This window comes from Syzygium oleosum, unplaced genomic scaffold (assembly GCF_021117445.2).
Source record: "Syzygium oleosum isolate NSW1041296 unplaced genomic scaffold, Sole_v2.1 Sole_v2.06, whole genome shotgun sequence".
NCBI lineage: Eukaryota > Viridiplantae > Streptophyta > Magnoliopsida > Myrtales > Myrtaceae > Syzygium > Syzygium oleosum.
In genome coordinates this window covers 2,615,036-2,634,543 of record NW_026607490.1, presented here as the reverse complement: position 1 = coordinate 2,634,543, position 19,508 = coordinate 2,615,036, and the positions used below count along the sequence as shown (strand labels likewise).

At 39.8% G+C, this 19,508-nt stretch overlaps 1 protein-coding gene across 1 annotated transcript; it reads right to left on the bottom strand.

Annotated features, from left to right (window-relative positions):
• Nucleotides 1-5,709: 5,709 nt before the first annotated feature.
• LOC115669548 (tyrosine N-monooxygenase-like) lies at nt 5,710-7,949 on the bottom strand. Its single transcript, XM_030590741.2, has 2 exons — nt 6,874-7,949; nt 5,710-6,601 (listed from the first exon to the last, which is right to left on the bottom strand). Exons 1-2 carry the CDS (start codon nt 7,837-7,839, stop codon nt 5,972-5,974), a joined length of 1,596 nt encoding a protein of 531 aa, XP_030446601.2. The 5' UTR covers nt 7,840-7,949; the 3' UTR covers nt 5,710-5,971.
• Between the last annotated feature and the right edge of the window lie 11,559 nt (nt 7,950-19,508).

Genomic DNA, 19,508 nt, shown 5'->3' with positions numbered 1-19,508 from the left:
TTCAAAGACCGTCTTAAGTCAGGTTCAAGAGTTTCAAGTGATTATGCATGATATTCATGCTGAAGGAATGACTCTAAGTAAGTCATTTCAAGTGGCTGCCTTCATTGAAAAACTGCCACCATCCTGGAGAGATTTCAAAAATTATCTCAAACACAAGAGAAAGGAGTTGTCACTTGAAGACTTGATTGTTCGGTTGAGGATTGAGGAAGACAATAGGCTCTCTGAGAAGAAAGTTACGAAGAACCTAGAGGTTTCAAAGGCCAATGTTGTTGAAGAAGGATCGAAACCCAACAAGAAGAGGAAAATGCCTAGCAAGTCTGAAGAGGGATTCACCCAAGGCCTGAAGAAGTTCCTTGGCAAGTGCTTCAACTGTGGCAAGTCTGGACATCGAGCCAAAGACTGCAGAGCCAAGAAAAGACAGAAAACTCAGGCTAATGTGATGGAAGAGATTTTCAATGGTGTTGATGATATCAATCTGACTGCTATGATATCCGAGTGTAATATGGTGGGAAACCCCAAGGAGTGGTGGATTGATACTGGAGCAACTCGTCATATCTGTGCAAACAGATCGATCTTCTCGTCCTACACAACTGTGGGGGGTGATGAAAAACTTTATATGGGTAATTCATCAACCTCTAAGGTTGAAGGTGTCGGAAAGATTGCTCTGAAGATGACATCTGGAAAGATTGTGACACTAAATAATGTTTTGCATATGCTAGATGTTCGTAAGAATTTAGTGTTTGGATCTCTCCTTAGCAAGAATGGCTTCAAGTTGGTTTTTATACCTGATAAGTTTGTACTCTCCAAAAATGAGATGTATGTAGGAAAGGGTTATCTGAGTGATAGTTTATTCAAGCTGAATGTAATGACTGTTGTAACCAAGGATGATTTGAATAAAGTTGCTTCTTCTTATGTGCTTAAGTCTTCTAATATTTGGCATGCTAGACTAGGACATGTTAACTATAAGTCGATAAAGAAATTAATGAATATGGGACTGTTGCCGAAATTTGACTGTCCAAGTGAGAAATGCTAAGTGTGTGTTGAATCTAAATTTTCTAAGCCTCCTTTCCATTCTATAGATAATAGAGTCTCAGAACCTTTAGATTTAATACACACAGATATATGCGATATGAAATCAATACCGTCAAGAGGTGGTAATAAGTATTTTATCACATTTATAGATGACTGCTCGAGGTATTGTTATGTTTATTTGCTTAGTAGCAAAGATGAGGCTATGAATGCTTTTAGAACTTATAAGTCCGAAGTTGAAACTCAGTTGAATAAGGAAATTAAAATAATAAGGAGTGACAGAGGAGGTGAATATGAATTTCCTTTTAAGGAAATTTGTACCGAGTTTGATATCGTTCACCAAATGACTGCTCCTTATACACCACAATCAAATGGTGTGGCGGAAAGAAAAAATCGATCCCTAAAGGAAACAATGAATGCATTGTTGAACAGTTCTGGTTTACCGCAGAATTTGTGGGGGGAAGCTGTCTTAACAGCAAATTTTATTTTAAATAGAGTACCCCACAAAAAGACACAACAAACTCTCTATGAGAAATGGAAAAGTAGAATGCCTAACTTGAATTATCTCAAAGTGTGGGGGTGTTTGGCTAAGGTTGCGGTTCCTAAGCCGAAAAAGGTTAAAATAGGACCAAAGACTGTTGACTGTGTTTTTATCGGATATGCTCAAAATAGCAATGCATATCGTTTTCTTGTTCATAAGTCAGAGATCCCAAATATATATGTTTATATGATCATTGAATCAAGGGATGCTTCGTTCTTTGAAAATATATTTACGTATAACATAGTATATGAGCCAATTGATAATAATAAGAGGTCTCGAGATACTATATCTAGAAGTGATCCAATGGAGGATGAACCTAGACGTAGTAAAAGACAAAGGACTTCCACATCTTTTGGACCTGATTTCTTAACGTACATGTTAGAGAATGAGCCTCGGACATTCAAAGAAGCTGTGACATCGCCAGAAGCCCCGTTCTGGAAAGAAGCTATCAATAGTGAAGTTGAATCCATCTTGTCAAACCATACATGGAAATTGGTTGACCTTCCTCTTGGTAATAAACCACTACAATGTAAGTGGATTTTCAAGAGAAAAATGAAAGCGGATGGTACTATTGATAAATATAAGGCTAGACTTGTGGTAAAAGGATACAAGCAACGAGAAGGCCTGGATTATTTTGATACCTACTCACCTGTTACTAGAATTACATCTATAAGGATGCTAATTGCCATAGCAGCGGTGTATAGGCTTGAAATCCATCAAATGGATGTTAAAACGGCTTTCTTAAACAAGGATTTGGAAGAAGAAATATATTTGGAACAACCCGAAGGGTTCATTATTCCAGAACAAGAGAAGAAAATATGTCGGCTTATCAAGTCACTCTATGGATTAAAACAAGCACCAAAACAATGGCATGCTAAATTTGACCAAGTCATGTTGTCGAATGGTTTTAAGATTAATGAGTGTGATAAATGTGTATATGTTAAGAACACTCATAATGGTTTTGCTATTTTGTGCTTGTATGTAGATGACATGCTTATAATGGGTAGCGATAGTGAGGTTGTCAATACGACCAAACGCATGCTCACAAGTAAATTTGATATGAAAGATATGGGGTTGCAGATGTTATTTTAAGAGTTAAAATCCATAAGACATCTAGAGGATTATCTCTATCACAGTTCCATTATATTGAGACGATTCTTGGAAAGTGCAAGAATCTAGATATTGTACCAGTAAAGACTCCGATAGATGTTAATTTACATCTTTCAAAGAATACTGGTGAAAGCAAAGCTCAAAATGAGTATGCTAGAATACTAGGCAGTCTAATGTATGTTGTGAATCAGTACTAGGCCGGACATAGCTTGTCTTGTGAGCAAGCTAAGTCGATTCTGATTAGTCCAAATGAAAATCATTGGAAAGCTATGAAACGTTTATTGGGCTACTTAAAGCATACTCAAGATTATGCTTTGCATTACACAGAATATCCAGCGGTACTTGAAGGATACTGTGATGCAAATTGGATAACCGGCACTAAAGATACAAAATCGACAAGTGGATATATTCACACTTGGTGGGGCGGCAATGTCTTGGAAATCATCCAAACAAACTTGTATTGCTAGATCCACTATCGAATCAGAATTTATTGCTTTGGATAAAGTCGGTGAAGAAGCAGAGTGGCTTCGAAATTTCTTGGAAGATATTCCTAATTGGCCTAAACCAGTGCCCGCTGTATGTATACATTGTGACAGTCAAGCGACAATAGGAAGGGCAAGGAATGTCATGTATAAAGGTAAGTCTCGACACATACGTCGAAGACATGACACAGTAAGACAACTTCTTTCTGGAATTATCACCATTGACTATGTGAAGTCAAAAGATAATGTTGTGGATCCATTAACAAAAGGCCTAACTAGAGAGATGGTTGCGAAAACATCAAGGGGAATGGGTTTAAGGCCTATAAACAAGTCATCATAGCGGAAACCCTACCTAGTTGACTGGAGATCCCAAGATCTAGGTTCAAATGGACAACTAAGTTATGAAGACAGTGTAGAGTACTGTCAAATTTTTTACTTATTTCCGGATGAAGACAGTACTAATATGTGAAGGTTAAGTAAAAGCTTTTAATGATTCTGAATTGAGTATGTGATATACTATATGTTCAGAAATCACCTATGTGAGTGTGAAGTGAGGGCCGCTTCTGTGAGAATTGAAAAAGGCCGAATTCTCTAAAATACTCATGAGACCAGGCGGTGTTCATGGCCAAAACAAACACAACAGTGAGAACCAATTTTGTTCGAGAAACAGTTATGTGATTCCTATTGTCTAGGCATATACCAAAGGTCGACAGTTCAAAGACATCAAGTTTACTGATTGACCGAGTAAGTCCGATAGGTTTCACTAAGGAAAGTTCAAAGTCTCAAACTACTTATCCTGATGCAACGTTTTCTCATGGAATAATCGCACATTGCATCTCATGCATACACGAAAAGTCATGATATCAGAACTTCTCATTCATGTGGGGGATTGTTGGGATTTTCGCATCCAAATCCCATAGAATTGAATGAAAAGTGTGTGGATGAAAGTGTCCCACATAGGATAGAAGAGGTGATGGGAGATGGTTTATTTTGAGAAGCCTCTCAAATGGGTTTGGGCTCCAAGGGGTACCCCACTTTTGTGCAAGGGAGAGAACCTACGCCAAGCTAGGTCGGTCTACCCCCCGCGCGCGCCGCCGCCGCCGCCGTCCGTCCGGCTGGCTCGGCTCAGTTCCGGGTCCATTCTCTATCGATTTTTTATTTTTTCCGAACAGACACGTTTGTTAGAAATTAATTATTTTTTTTTGGACAAACAAACATGTCTGTTCGTGAGGTTCGGTTTGCCCGAACGAAAACCGCTTCGGTTCGAGTGAGCTTTCGCGACTGTTCATGAACCGAACCGGTTCAAGTGAACATTCGCTACTGTTCACTAAAAAGCGAGTCTTCATTACTCGCAACTCTTCATTTTCGCCATTTTAATATGACCGAACAGTTTAGTTCGAAAAGGTGACATTTTTTCGTGGCATTTTATATTCCCACGAGACATTTTCTTTCCCGACGCACTCAAGACATATTCACTTCATTATTGTCATTTTGTGCGATTGTCTATGCAAAATTGCGTTCGAAGGAGTTCTCTGAATACGTACCACTTCAGAGGAACGAGATCCGTTCTATCCTGGGAGACGATTGTCCAATATCCTCGGGTACTGATTGAGAGGCCAAATTCGTCTTAAGGACACGACGTTACTTCATTGGGCTCGGATCAACATTCTGTTTATTTATTTGTACTGCTTTTAGGTTAGTTTTCTTGACGTTTGATTTCAATTTCTGGTTTACGAACTTAGCCGACTACAGTAATTTCCTGCCAAAATAAGCTAGAAGGACTACATTGGCAAATCGTCAAAATTTTTAAAACTAATTGACCAAATTCAAAAGTTTTGGACTGAATTGGTCGCTATTCAATAGTTTAGGATCTTGTCCTTCTTTTGGACAAGTATTCCTGTTGCCAATCTTTTTAGCTACATATTTCAACCCTCTTCTTAAAATATCTTACAAAAAAATATCTATATATTTTTATTATAGCTTGAACGAATCTAGAATTCTTGGAGAAGATAAGTACTACATCTTTTTCTTCAACATATATGACTTGTATCTAAGCAAGATAGAGATGACTTGCGCATGCATAGTAAATTGGCACTAAATCAGCATTAAATTGTGCATGCATAGTAAATTGGCACTAAATTGACACAGAAAAAAGGTATGTGACCAAATTGGCACCAACGCAATAGGTTTAGGACTTTTCTGATACTTTTCCAATGCATAATAAATGAAAATGAAAATGGGTTTTCCTTCTTCCTAGAGTGTTCGATCAAATATAAACCAAAAAACAAGAAAGCAAAACTGTCCATCCTCCCAAAAACCATGCTTTGCATGTTTAACTAGAACCGACAAAACTTACGCATTATAGAGTGTCCCCTAACTTTCTTTGCCCTTGTCCTCTACGCATAAAATTACACTGAATAAATTTGAAAGTGCAGGGATTGAAGGTAAAACAAATTATGATAGGAAAAAAAATTGATATATATATATAGACAACTCTTGACGTCTGAATGATTAGAAAATATGAATGAACAACACGCAAAAGTCCTATAATAGCAATTGCTCCAAACAACTTCATATATAGTTGTAATAACACACATACAACTGTTGGACTTACTCTATTTCAAGAGGTGGAGATTATATTGAAGACACAGAATTTATGCATCACTACGTCAGAATATGACTCCAGTATGAGCCCGTGATTCACTCTTATTTGGGGTGTCTGGCTTTTATCTAATGGACATCTGGATTATTTTATTAATATCGATTATGCATATAATACATCTACACCACCATGACTTTGCACTTGTATCTATGCAAGATAGAGATGACTTGGCAAGCGCAGCTCCGCTTGAGCTACTAGTGGTTCGGCGAGGAACAGGTCATTTCTTGACTCGGCAAGGTTGATGCTCGACAAATTGGACGGTTTACTCCAACTGAACCCTTGGATTAACCTAGCGAGGAGCATCACGGTCATTGTTGTCCCGAGCGTGGCGGCAATGCACCCGCGTCGGCCAGTACTAAAAGAAATGAACCGCAGTTCAGGTTCTGTGAGCACGACCTCTACTTGGTCACTCATAGTGTGTCGGTCTGGCTTGAACTTAAGGGGTTCGTCCCAAATCTCGGGGTTTCTTCCGAGGCCGACCCGGCTCAAAAGGACATGGCTACCCTTGGGGATGTGATAGCCGGCCACCACGGTGTCCGACAAGGCTACATGTGGAACGTTGAAGGGCGCGATCGGGTGGAGCCTAAAAGCTTCCCGAGCACATGCTTTAATGTAGTTGAGCTGGGGGATGTCGGATTCTTGGACTAACCTCTCCTTACCCACAACTCTATCTATTTCTTCTGTGGCTTTGTGAAGGAGCTCTGGCTGATTTATCATCTCCGCCATTGCCCATTCGACAGCGTTTGATGGATTGTCCACCGCAGCAAGAATAATCTCCTGCATGTCGTGCATCTTTATGTTAAAATTTAAACTATTTAGACCAATACACCGCAAATGAAAGGGCAAATATACTAGAATTATCAATACACTACTCATTCCAAAAATGTTACTATATGTTCTTACAATTTCCAATAGCTACCGAAGCAATCAAGTTTATAAAGTAATCCTGCTTCGTGTCGATGGCATATAAATATGAAGACATCAATTCGGATGGACAAGATTTTAAAGTTCATATTCGATCGAACACTCTAGGAAGGACATAATTTTACCGTGGTTATGGCTTGAATTTCTTGTGGCATCAGCAATGGCATCCCTTTCGAGTCTTTAAGCATTATTAGAACATCCAATAAGTCTTGAGGCTCTTTTTCATTACTCTCTGAACTCAAATTGTCCCTCCATCGTTTGATCCTCTCGCTTATTATGGGTTCATGTAACCTCCTAAGAGTCCTCGCACTATCTTTTACTTCCTTCTCATGCCCATCAAGGTCAAGCCCCACCAAGAATGGAAAGTAATCAGAAACACAAAATGCATAGAGATAGAGCAGTGCATTGAATATTGCATCCACGTGTTGTTCTTCATCAATGGTTGGTCCTCCATCTTGCCTTCCCTTGGCAAAGTATCTCTTGTTGAACATCAACCTCCTTATCACATTCCCACAATAGTGCCTCGTAGTGGTTCTCAAGTTCACTTGATGACCTGAGGTTTTGCATAGGTTAAAGACATACCTCACTAGGTTATCGGCTTCCGCTGCTCTCTTGTCGTGAAGCCACTTGTGCCGTGCTGGGCACACTACCTCCGATACCAAGACCCGTCTCATCTTCTTCCATTGCTCCCCGTAGGGCGAGAGGACTGCCGTCAAGTAGACGCTGCTTAATGTGCTGGATGCCATCGAAACCGGCCTTGAGGCGAACGACGAGTCCAGTTTCCTGAGGAATTCTTGGGCGATCCTTGGACTGGTGACTGGAATGATGTGCGTGCTCCCTAGACGGATGCATGCTATCTCGGTGTCCATCTCCTTCATCAGGCGATGGATCCACCGGAACGCAGGCTTGTTGCGAAGCATGCCCAGGGCACAACCGACCACCGGCCATGGGGCAGGGCCCGGAGGGAGTGGGAATGGATTATGTTTGTTTCTGATGGTTTTGTAACGAAACTGTTGTTTCACAATATTAGATAAAGCGATGAGTGCCAAGAGAAGTAGGGCATAAATGGTGGCTGGGGTGGCGGAGCTCATTGTGGTTGCGGCAGTCGGAGGGTTTGTCGATGGCAATTTCTCTATGTATGTTTGCCTGTGGAGGTTTTCGACCACTAGGGTTTTGCTGTGAAGAAGAAAAAGGGAGAGTTTGCATGGTGAGGTGAACATGCACGTAGGACGCCTTTAAATAGAAGCGGAGGCCAACCATCGACCACTAGGGTTTTGCTGTGAAGAAGAAAAAGGGAGAGTTTGCATGGTGAGGTGAACATGCACGTAGGACGCCTTTAAATAGAAGCGGAGGCCAACTATCGACCCCTAGGGTTTTGCTGTGAAGAAGAAAAAGAGAGAGTTTGCATGGTGAGGCGAACATGCACGTAGGACGCCTTTAAATAGAAGCGGAGGCCAACTACTATTTCCGACAAGTGTTCGCATTCATTCTAATTACGATGAATTTCCTTGTGTGTTTTGAGATAAACGTGCGTGGTGCTTCCTTGCCTGTTTGAACACCCGTGTCCTAACCATGGGGATTGCCCTAGTGATCACCCTTCTTACTTGAAAAGGGCGAGGTGGAGAGTTCGATTCCGTACCTTTTCGGGGTGTTAGGGGTGGGAACGCGTAATTTCAAGTGTGGGTTTCGATTCCCACGCTCTACAAGAGGCAAGACAAAAGTCTGAAAGTGAGACAAGAGGTAGAGTAAGAGTAGGATTGATAAAAAAAAAAAAACATCTGTGTCCCACAGGTGAAGATAAATATAGTTCCAAACATGAATTTTTCGGTTACGAGACGTGCTTATGGATTTTTCTCTTCAATTTGTCTACCCTTTAATGATCGGCATTTTGTCTACTAAGGATCAGCAACCAATTAGAGCGTCAGATTAGGTCACAGTCCACACCACCTAGAAAAGCTAAACTTTGTCAAAACGCCTTTATATTCTGCGAAAATTCCCACATACTAACCAAAATCCCAACCTAAGATGTAAATAGACATGGTTACAAACATGGAATTTGTTGGTTACAAGACGTTTGCTTATAACATTTACACCTTAAATTTGTCTACCCTTGAATGATCGCATTTTGTCTACCCTTAAAGGATTAACAACCAAATAGAGCGTACAGAATAAACACCACCGCAAAAAATTCTTAAATTTTCCAACATGCCCTTACATTCTATGAAGATTCACACATATGCCAAGCAAAATCCAACCCAAGATGAAGATAAATATGGCTACAAACATAAAATTTGTTGGTAACAAGATTTGTGCTCATAAATTTAGAGCTTAAGTCTGTCTACCCTTAAATGATCGCACTTTGTCTATCCTTACATGATTAGCAACCAAATAGAGTGGATTAAACACTGCCCTCAAAAGCTTGACTTTTCCAAACTGTCCTGACATTCTGTAATTTCACAATATACCAACCAAAAATGGTCCAATTGTCTGGTTTCCTTGAGAAAACTGTGAATCCCATTTGGTAGGTCCCATCAAGTGGGGAACTCTTTAGATTTAAAAACCAATAAATCAAATTTAAAATAGAAAATAGAAAAAAAAAACTTATTAAAAACATCATCAATATAGAATATCTTTACATTCAATATAAAAACAATGGTTAAACATATTTATTATAAGGCAAAATAATTGTAAGAGATATATTAATAACATCTCTACTGTAAAACATTTTTCACACTTGTCGTTAAAGAAGATTTTCAACATATAACAAAATGGATATAATTGTCTAAATTAAAACTCGAATTCCTAATTTACACAACTTAAAGCACAAACTCGAGTCATAGGGTGCGTATGGTAACATTTTTGTTCTCGGGAACAATTTTTGTTCAGAAATAGTTTTTTCTATTTCTATTCCTTTGACGAGTTTTTAAGGGCCCGTTTGGTAACGTGCCAAATAGTGAAAATTTCTGTTCTTTTGTTTCCAGAAATAGTTTGGGAACAGAAATGCGTTTGGTAAACTTTTTGTTCCCGGGCACATTTTTGCAAAAATTTGTGCCCAGAAACAGTTTTGGAAGAGAAACAAGAAGTAAAAAAAAGTTGCTTCTTGTTTCTTGGCACAATTTTGAGAATGAGTTCTTTTTCTTCTTTTTTCTTTTTTTTCTTTTCTTCTTTGTGTTGTTCTTCCCTGGGCTGTGGCCGGTCGCCGGCGGAGGCGAGGGTCCCCCTCGCCTGTGAGGATGAGGGCTGGACCCTCGCCGGCGAGGATGAGGGCTGAACCCTCGCCGACTGGGCGAGGCGGCTCGCCGTCGATCATGGCGAGGTCGGCTTCGCCGTGGGTCGCGACGGCGAGGCTCGGCCTCGCCCGGCGGCTCACCGTCGATCATGGCGAGGTCGGCTTCGCCGTCGCGACCCACGGCGAAGCCGACCTCGCCGTCGCGACCAATAGGCGAGGCTCAGCCTCGCCTGATCTGGGCGAGGCCGGCGGTGAGGCAGGCGGCCGGCGGTGAGGCGGCGGCCGGCGGTGAGGCAGGCGGCCAGGGTGGCGGCGAGGGCCGCGATGCCCTGGCCTGTGGCCAATCGCCGGCGCCGACGACCGGCCATGGCCAAAGAAGGGAAGGGTAGAAAGAAAAAAAAAGAAACAGAAATATTAAACAATTTAAAATATTATTAAAATATTATTAATAAAAAGAAATTTTGTGTAGTTACCAAACGTATTTCTGTTCTTTTCTATCCCAGGAATAGAAATTTTGGACAGTTACCAAACGCCTTCAAATGGTCAGAAATTGTTTCCGGGCACAGAATCAAAAAGAATCATTTCTGAGTAGAAATAGTTCATGGGCACAGAATGATTGTCATGAGCACCCTAAGCAGAAGAACCCATTTGGTAACTGCACAAAATTTCTATTCCTGGAATTGGAAAAAGAATATAAAAGCATTTGGCACGACCCTAAAATTTTATATTCCCAATTTTTTCATTTAAATTATAAAAATATCAATTGAGACTTAACAATTTATATTTGGATAAAACTAGACTTTTGTAAGGACTTAACTAGTCAAGATATTCTACGATGGCCTCAAAAAATCCAACATAATATGTAATCAAAGATGGATAGCTAGAAATGGCGATAGAGAATTCCATTGGTTTATAACTCGCAATATGAGGAAGTTGATAGTCAATCTTTGGGCATTACTATAAATAGGTGCATAAACCTTTTGATCTTTAAGGTGTAGGGTGTAAGGTGTAGGGTTTAGTGGTTTAGGATTAAGGATTATGGTGTAGGGTGGAGGGTTTGGGATTTAGGGTGTAAGGTGTATGGTTTAGGATTTTAGGTAGGTTAGGCTAAGCATGTTTCTCTAAAATGACCTTGTTTCTCTTTTTGTTCCCAAGAAAAAAAATTAATTTTTTTTACTTCTTATTTCTATTCCAAATCTATTCTTTGGCTACTAATCTATTCTTGGGAATGGAAAAATTAACTGACGTACACAAATAGATTTCTGTTCTTTTTCTGTTTTGGGGAACAAAAGAACAGAAAACAGAGAAACAGAAATGCTATCAAATAGGCCCATAGCAGTCCAACTTAACTCGAAAATCAAAATTATGATCATCTCGTGACTAACTAAAAATGAAATATATCGAAAAATTTAAAGTATATTGGATTTGTTTGATTAAAGTTTTTTACCTCACTGCTTTTTTTTCTTTTCGTACAACCCCACTTTCTCACCATGCTAGCCAACTTTCAAATTTTTTCACTTGTTCTTAATCCTTTGAAATTGGAAAAATTGTCTAAAAAGTCCTAAACCTATTGCATTTTTGCCAATTCAGTCTTAAACCTTTCAATTTTGCCAGTTGAGTCTATCTGGCTAATTTTGGCTGGAATTTGTTGATGTGAATGCCGGCCGTCCTACGTGGCATGGTAAGCGCTGACGTGGACAATTTATAATAATATTTAAATATTTTTTTCTAATTTTCTATTAATTTTTTATTTCCTTTTTTCCTTTTTTCTCTTTTCTTTCTTTATTTTTCTAAATTGTGACTGGCGAGGTTCACCGGGCCCTCATCGGCCACTAGGTGAGGGGCATCGGGCCCTCGCCTGGCCTCGCCTAGATCTGGCTGGGCGAGGCCAGATCTAGGCGCATGGCTTTCGATTTCGGCTTCGTCTTCGCAACATGAACGATCCTCTGCTTGCCATTCCGAATTGGGGGGGTAAGTGAAATAGGGCAAGAAAGTTCAACCAATTCCAATCAAGGAAAGTGTGATTATTTACCAAAGGAAGGTGAGATTTGAGGCGACCCTAGCCTAGAAGGCCATCACAGCCGCGGGTGAGGGTCGCAAGGGTCCGTGGCCGGCGAGGGCCTGGCGACCGTGGCTGGCAACAGTATAAAAAGTAAAGAAGAAATAGAGAAAAATAAAAGGAAAAAAATAAAAATAAAATAATAATTAAAAAAATTCGAAAAAATATTACTAAAAATTATCCACGGCAGCGACGGCCATGCCACGTAGGACCCGGCATCCATGTCAACAATGATGGACTCAATTGGCAAAATATGAAAGGTTTTGGACTTAATTGACAAAATTGAAAGGTTTAGGACTGAATTGGCAAAAGTGCAATAGGTTTAGGACTTTTTGAACAATTTTCCCTTTGAAATCTCATAAATTAGGTTGAAATACATGTGTGGGTTGTTAATTTGAATTTCATTGTATCTAGAATTGGTGACAATGTTTTGGCGCGTACATTGCAAAAGGATTGAGTTTTACATTTAAGTACTTATTCAAAGTATTACGAAAAGTTCACAAGCATCAGGTATATTTCCTTCTTGATGGTTTAATTTTCTTTAAGGAAAAAAAAATCATTGTCCAATATTTGAGAATTTTTTTATCAATATTTGTTTTCCAAATTTGTTCCATGTTATGATTACGGTTGCCCATTCCCATTGAATGGCAATTTGTGGTCCACTGGGACTAACGGTGCCTTTCCCTAGGGAATAACCATGCCGTTCCCCTAACAACATCCATAAATGATCAACAACAAAATAGAGTGTGCATATTAGTTCACAATCAATGGGAAAATTATTTAAATAGTCATAAATCCATTATACTTATGCCAATTCAATCCTAAATATTTTAATTGTATCAATTGAGTCATAAAAATTTTCATGTTTTGCCAGTTGAGTCCATCCGGCACGACCAGCGCTCATATGGACATTTTTAATGATTTTTTGAATTTTTTTATAATTTTTTTCTTTTCTTTTCTTTACTTTACTTTTTTCTTCTTTTTTCTTAGACTTAGGGCCGACAAGGGCCGTCGGCCAACCCTCGCTGGTCAAATGCTAGTGCATAATCTATAACTACTAGTCTGAGCTTCTATTTCCAGCCATATCCATGACTGAGAATTTTACTTTATTAATATTTCATATTTTTCGTATGTCTAAATATGAGTTGTGGGCAGTAGATTGTAAAAGCAAATGGTAATCATTAGAACTGGTAATTCACTAAAATCGTTCAATTAATAATATAGATAGAATCTGAGTAGATCATGGAACCGACTCTAGAACCTGTGATAGGGTAGATTTCAAGTTCCGAAAATTGGGGAACCGGTTCTAACGGGTAGATTCCAAGTTACAGGTGAAACCTGGACAGATCCTGCAACCGTTCGCCTCTAAACTTTTTTTTTTTCGGTCGCTGTTCACCTCTAACTCGAATGCTGATATAATTGGGCCTGAACACCAGGTTGGCTTGTGGAGCCATACTCGTGGTGCTCGTTGCGCCGCCAGTTAGGTTAGGGATAATAGCGACAGTGTACTGCCAGTCTCCCCTCCAAGAAATCCCATTTTCAAACGCAAACTCTCTTTCTCCTTTTCTTTTTTTGTTTTTTCTGGGCCATTTTACTTCTGAAACACAAAACTGAATGAGTTAAAAGTACATTTTTCCAGGATAATCGCAGCGCAATTACTTTATTTTCACGGCAGCATCAAAGCAGTTGTCTCAGCTCAAGGAGCGGGTCCGAGTTCATTCCAGTTTATGCAAAAACTTTCCAGATTCGAAATGGCACCACCATCTAAAACAATAGGGTTGTTTCGCTTCGACCATTGTACAGTCAAGATGTGTAGGTACAAAAAGAGGGAGCTTCTCCATCTCTTATTGTGTGACAATGAGATTCACGTGTGATCAGTCGATCGCGAAAGAGCTCCATAAGACGGAGAGATACTATTGTCGGTGACCTAATGTGGGTGGTAGAGACAGAAACGTGAATGAGCTAGGGTCTTCGACACATTGGATAGCCATGGTATGTTTGTGGTCCTAGGATTTCTTTGTAGGCTTTGGTTTTTGTATTCGAGTCATCTTACGTGAACGACACAAATGTGTTTGCAGCCCCATATTTTTCGTATGGTCTCGTCTCTCGAGCTATTTAACGTGTAAAACTTTTATTTTCCATTTTCAGATCATTAGCACATAAGTGCATGTTCAACCCCCTCAAATAAGCTGTTTGTCCAATTTCGTCTCTTAAACTGTTTTGTACCATTCAAACCCTTTCAACTCGTGCTCCTTTGTATGATTGAATTCTTCCCTAACCCTGCATTAGCTACTTCTGTTGGAGTTAGCAATATCACCTAAAGGGGGTGAATATGTGATTTTAAAAAAATGTGACAATTTAAAGCAGAAGTAAAGTAGAGTCTGAACAACGTCAGTGATATGATGATGTCCACAGAGCACTAAAGCCATAGTCTAAATATTAATAGAGGTGTAATGTGATTCAGTACAGTGCAAAAGTCTATCAAAAGTAATTAGCAAGAATTTTGAGATAGAAGAAATTGTACACTGAATATATAGTAGTTCGGCTTAGATGAAACTTACATTCACTCTCCCATACTGATAGCATGCTGGCTAGATTTCACAAATAAATCAATAAGAGGTTACAATTGTTATATGAGGTATCACTATCTCACTCAATCACTCTTTTAGTGTCTCTCAAAGATTATAATTTATAGCTCACGAAAGATAAGTATGTAAGATCGAAGCTCTCTTGCACTTTGGAATTTTTTATTTTTTACCTCTCTTTTCTCTTGCACCTTGGTTTCTTTTTATATTCCTCTACTTCCAAACTACCCGTTGGACATTCTATAGGGGATCACTCTCCAATCAATCCATTGGACGAGATTACATAATGGAGATCGAGTAGCCGCTGACTCCCTGTTAATTTGGTCACTCATACAAGTAAATCTCTAGCTTCCATAAGTAGAGTTGTTCGATTAAGTAAAATAGCTTGTCTATAAAGTGATTGTCAATCAATCAAAGATGTCTTACGTGAAGGATTTTGTTGCAAAACAATATTTAAGATCGAAGATCAATACTTTCCAAAGATAGAAATTCAGGCCAGATCACTAACTGTAACGGTTAAAGTTTTGCATCTAAATATATTTTCATTCGTCTGAAAATATTGCATTTGAATATGTTTCCATGAGTAGATTTTGCAATATGAAGATATCCAGCTTTAGTGTAGAGTCTGAAGTAATCATATGCATCCACATATCAAAATAGCTTATATCCATACTGTAGCACTGATCATATCCAAGCAATAATTATCTTTATCCACAACACTTGAACAATCATAAAGTAGCGTGTGAGTAATATCCAGATTATTATAGACTTTTCTTCATGGGCGAAACATTCAAGCCTTAATAGATTGAATCTGAATAAACTTCTCTTCATGAATAGTTCCCGTAAGAAAGACACTACTTTTCAATTATCAGATTTAAAATAGATTATGGATAGTTTTGTCAGCTTCAAAATCAAGTAGAAAGTTTTCTCAACAATGTCGTTTTGCTCACGTGGCAAAAATAGTCATGTAATGTTGACATGGCATTCCATGTCGGAACGAGAGAGAGGTGCAACACGAATCATTTTGTACATTGATGTGAAATTTTTGTGCAACTAATTGTTAGAATTTAAATATTAAACTATGTATTCATCTAATAGCTTAAACTTTTTAAATAGTTAGTGGTGGCCCCACAAAATCTCTCACATGGTATGAGGGCAGAAGATCGTGAGTTTCAAATCTTTATAGGCCTCTATTTGCTTCCCCAATTATATATTTCCATTTTTTAGGCTTAGGCCAAAGTTTAGTCTATATGTGAGGAACAAAGTTAAAATATTTAAATATTAAACCACATATTTATTTAATAGCTTAAGTTTTTAAATGATTATTAGGCTGAGATGGTGTAAGCCAACCAAATCACTTTATTAGCGTGATAGGTATCCCAACTAACGTTATTGTTCAATTTCGAAACTTCCACTTTGCAATGACCGATCTTTGTTCGTTGCTAATCACATGGTATGACTATTAACGACCTCGTCTAGGGGAGGAAGAGTAGCACTATCGGCCCTCGGCAGCAGGTGAGAGCCAGCAATTCTCGTCGTAGATCAGCCATGACCACAAAAGGTCGACCGTGCATTGGGGCCAACTATCATTAACGCAAATACTATGTTTGGAGATCGAAATCGGGTGATGCAGATGTTAATTGGGCCTACTTGTGAAACCAATGTCCGTGGTGCTCGTTGCACTACCGGTTAGGTTAGGGACAATAGCTACAAATGTACTACTCCTCTCACGTTTTAGAAGTGCCATTTTCGAACGCAAACTCCGCTTTCTTCTGGGACCATTTCACTTCTGAATTATGAAGGCAAGAGTTGGACCTGCTAATTATCTTTCCCCCTTCTCTTTTCCTCATAGCTAACGTTTCACCTAAAACTTAAACGAGTCAAATGTTGCATTACTCTGGGATGATCATCGCGCGAGTGCTTTATTTTCTGGGCAGCATCGAAAAGTAGTCATCTCTACTCAAGGGCCGGGTCCAAGTTCATTTCGTTGTAGGCAAAACATTTCGGATTCGATATCACACCGCCATCTAAAACAATTGGGGTTGTTTTGCTTCGACCATTCTGCACCATTCCTTGTTTTGGTGCACTTCGATTAGAAAAGAAACGAGATGTGGAAATATATAAAGAGGGAACCCCTCCATCTCTTTGGTTGTTTTCCCATCTCGTCCGGGAAAAATCTTCTTCCCTCAATCAAGATTGGGGTGTGAACAGTGTGGATCACGAGAGAGCTCCGTGAGATGGACAGATACCAACGTCGGTTACCTGTCGGGGATTGTAGACCCAGAAAAGTGCAAATGAGCTTAGGGACTTCCACGCGTCCGAGAGCGACGGTATGTTTGCGGTCCTAGGTTGTCTTTGCCCTAGTCTCTGGTTTTAAACGATTCCACGTACGTGATGGGGACAAATGCGTTTGCGGCCCATATTGTTCCTATGGTCTCAGCCTCTCGAGCTGTTTAACTTGTGAAACTATTCTTTTTCCCTTTTTTAAATCATTGAGATATGAGTGCATTTTCGACCCTCTCAGTCATTTCCGCTCTCCAATTTCGTCTCTTAAACGTTTGTTTGTGCCATTCAAACACTTCCGACTCGTGTTCATTTGTGCGGTTGAATTCTTCCCAATTCTTCTCTGACCCCTCTTTAGCAGCTTCGTCGGTTTGCCACGGCAAAAATTGTCGGGTGATGCTAACGTGGCAATACATGTTGGAACGAGAGAAAAACGTGAGGGGGATTATTTCGTCCATTGATTGTAGGACTGAGATAGTGGAGCCAAGCAATTAGATTATCAGCCCGATAGATATCCCAACTAACGCTATGGATGAATTTTGAAACTTCCATTTTTTTAAATAATATATATATATATTTTTACAATGCCACAATCACGTAGTACGACCATTATACATAGGGATGTGCAAAATGAACCACCCTAATCGGAAACTGCCTGGACCGGATCGAACCGGCCGATTGGATCTGATTCCTAGGTATGTTGTCCGGTTCCCGGTTCCTAAAAGTGAAACCGGTGTTCAGGCGGTTCAGTTCCCGGTTCCAAAGTGGAACCAGACCAGATCGGACAAATTATATATATTTTTAAATTTTTTATTTCTTTAAAAAAGAACAAGTGTGCAGACATTAATACACGTAAGCAAAATTGAGATTGCTAAGTCTTTAGCAACTAGCAAGTCATAAAATAGAACTCAACTCGACAGAGCTTGCAAAAATCAATTTCTCTCATGGTCATCCTTTTTATTCCTTTTCTCTTCATCTTCAATCACAATCAAAAACCACTCAGGACGAAAGAACTCCAAATCATTTTAACTTTCCCTTACGTTTTTTCCAAGCAGTGAGGAAAAAAAAAGTGATCGGTTCCATTGGACCGGACCGGACCGAACCGGACCACTGGTCCTTAGACCCATCGAACCAGTCTCCGGTTCCCAAAATTGGGAGCAGGTTCTCCCGGTCCAAACCGAACCGGAAATCGATCACCCCTAATTATACACCTTTTCTAGGGGAGGAAGAATAGAACCATCGCCACTCGACAACGGGCGAGAGACAGCGACGCTGATGATCACACGAGGCCGACCATGCACAAGGGGCGACTATCATGGGTCAATGGTGAAGGGGCCGCATTGCCCGCCACCCATTTACCCGAATACGATGTTTGGAAGCAAAGAAAAATGAGGATGGAAGCTTGGACGAAAGATGGAAAGAAATTCGAAAGTTCTGTGAGAAGAAAACAGTGAGGAAACTTGAAATTTGTTGTATTTGCTCTCCTGATTCTCCTCACTCCATTTTCTCAAATAGAGCATAAGAGTGCAGTTCCCATCATGTCAACAAATCGATTTGCCAATAACACGTAATGGAATAACTTAAGTAAAATGAGAAATAACTTTGGCTGCATTTGATTCGATTTTGCAAATGGGTATTGGGAAAATGCAAATGCCTTTAACTTAAAGCCACCTGGAAAAATGCAAATTACATTTGATAAAAAATTATTTGTAAAGTTACTTTGACCAAGTAGTATTTGGTAAATATTTTTTTGCAAAGAGCTTTTGGGTTTATTTTTTTATTAAAAAAAAGCAAACCCTTCACCATATCCAGCGAAGGGCTAGGGCCGCCGGCGGCCGTCGCCCGAGGTCGACAACCCCAAGAGACAAAACCTAAGGTCATGTGACCCACGCGACGAGGCCTGAGGTCACTAGGCAATAAAGCTTGGGTTCACGCCACCTCGCTAACCCCTAGCTAGCCCTTCGCTGACCCGATCTAGCCTCGTGGGCTCTGGCCGGCTGCCTTGCGCAAAGAAAACGAATAGTAACAACGAGGGCAAAACCAACAAATTAAAGAATTACTGAGGATAATTTTGAAAGAAAAGAATTAGTTTCAGCATTTAGCCAAATGCCATAAGCCCAATGCTAGTCCCTACCAGCAACGGGCTTCCAGCCAGCAATGGGATTTCAACCTTCCCAATGCTGGCTTTCAAGTGAAAGCCCTTTGGGAAAGCTTACCAAACACCCTAACATTTCCTCAAGGAGCTTTAAAGGCCAAAAGCTTCGTGAGAAAGCTAAACCAAACATACCCTTAAATACACGAGAAATCGACTGGATCAATAGCCTGTTATGAAACTTACTTGCAATTGATTTAAGTATGGCCTAGTTCGGTTCAAGTTCAAGCGGTAAGTTGGAAGTCCTCTCAAGTGCAGTGTCAGGTTGACTATGACTTCAATTCGATGGTCAAGTCAATTCGACCCAACCTCGAATGACAAAGGGTGTTTAACGGGTCTTTCGCTTTTGAATTTGGCTTTTATCCTTATACTATAATTTAAAGTTTGAAATCAGATTTTTATCCAAGATCTAGCACACAAACCTTTGAAAACATAATTAGAGACATCTAATG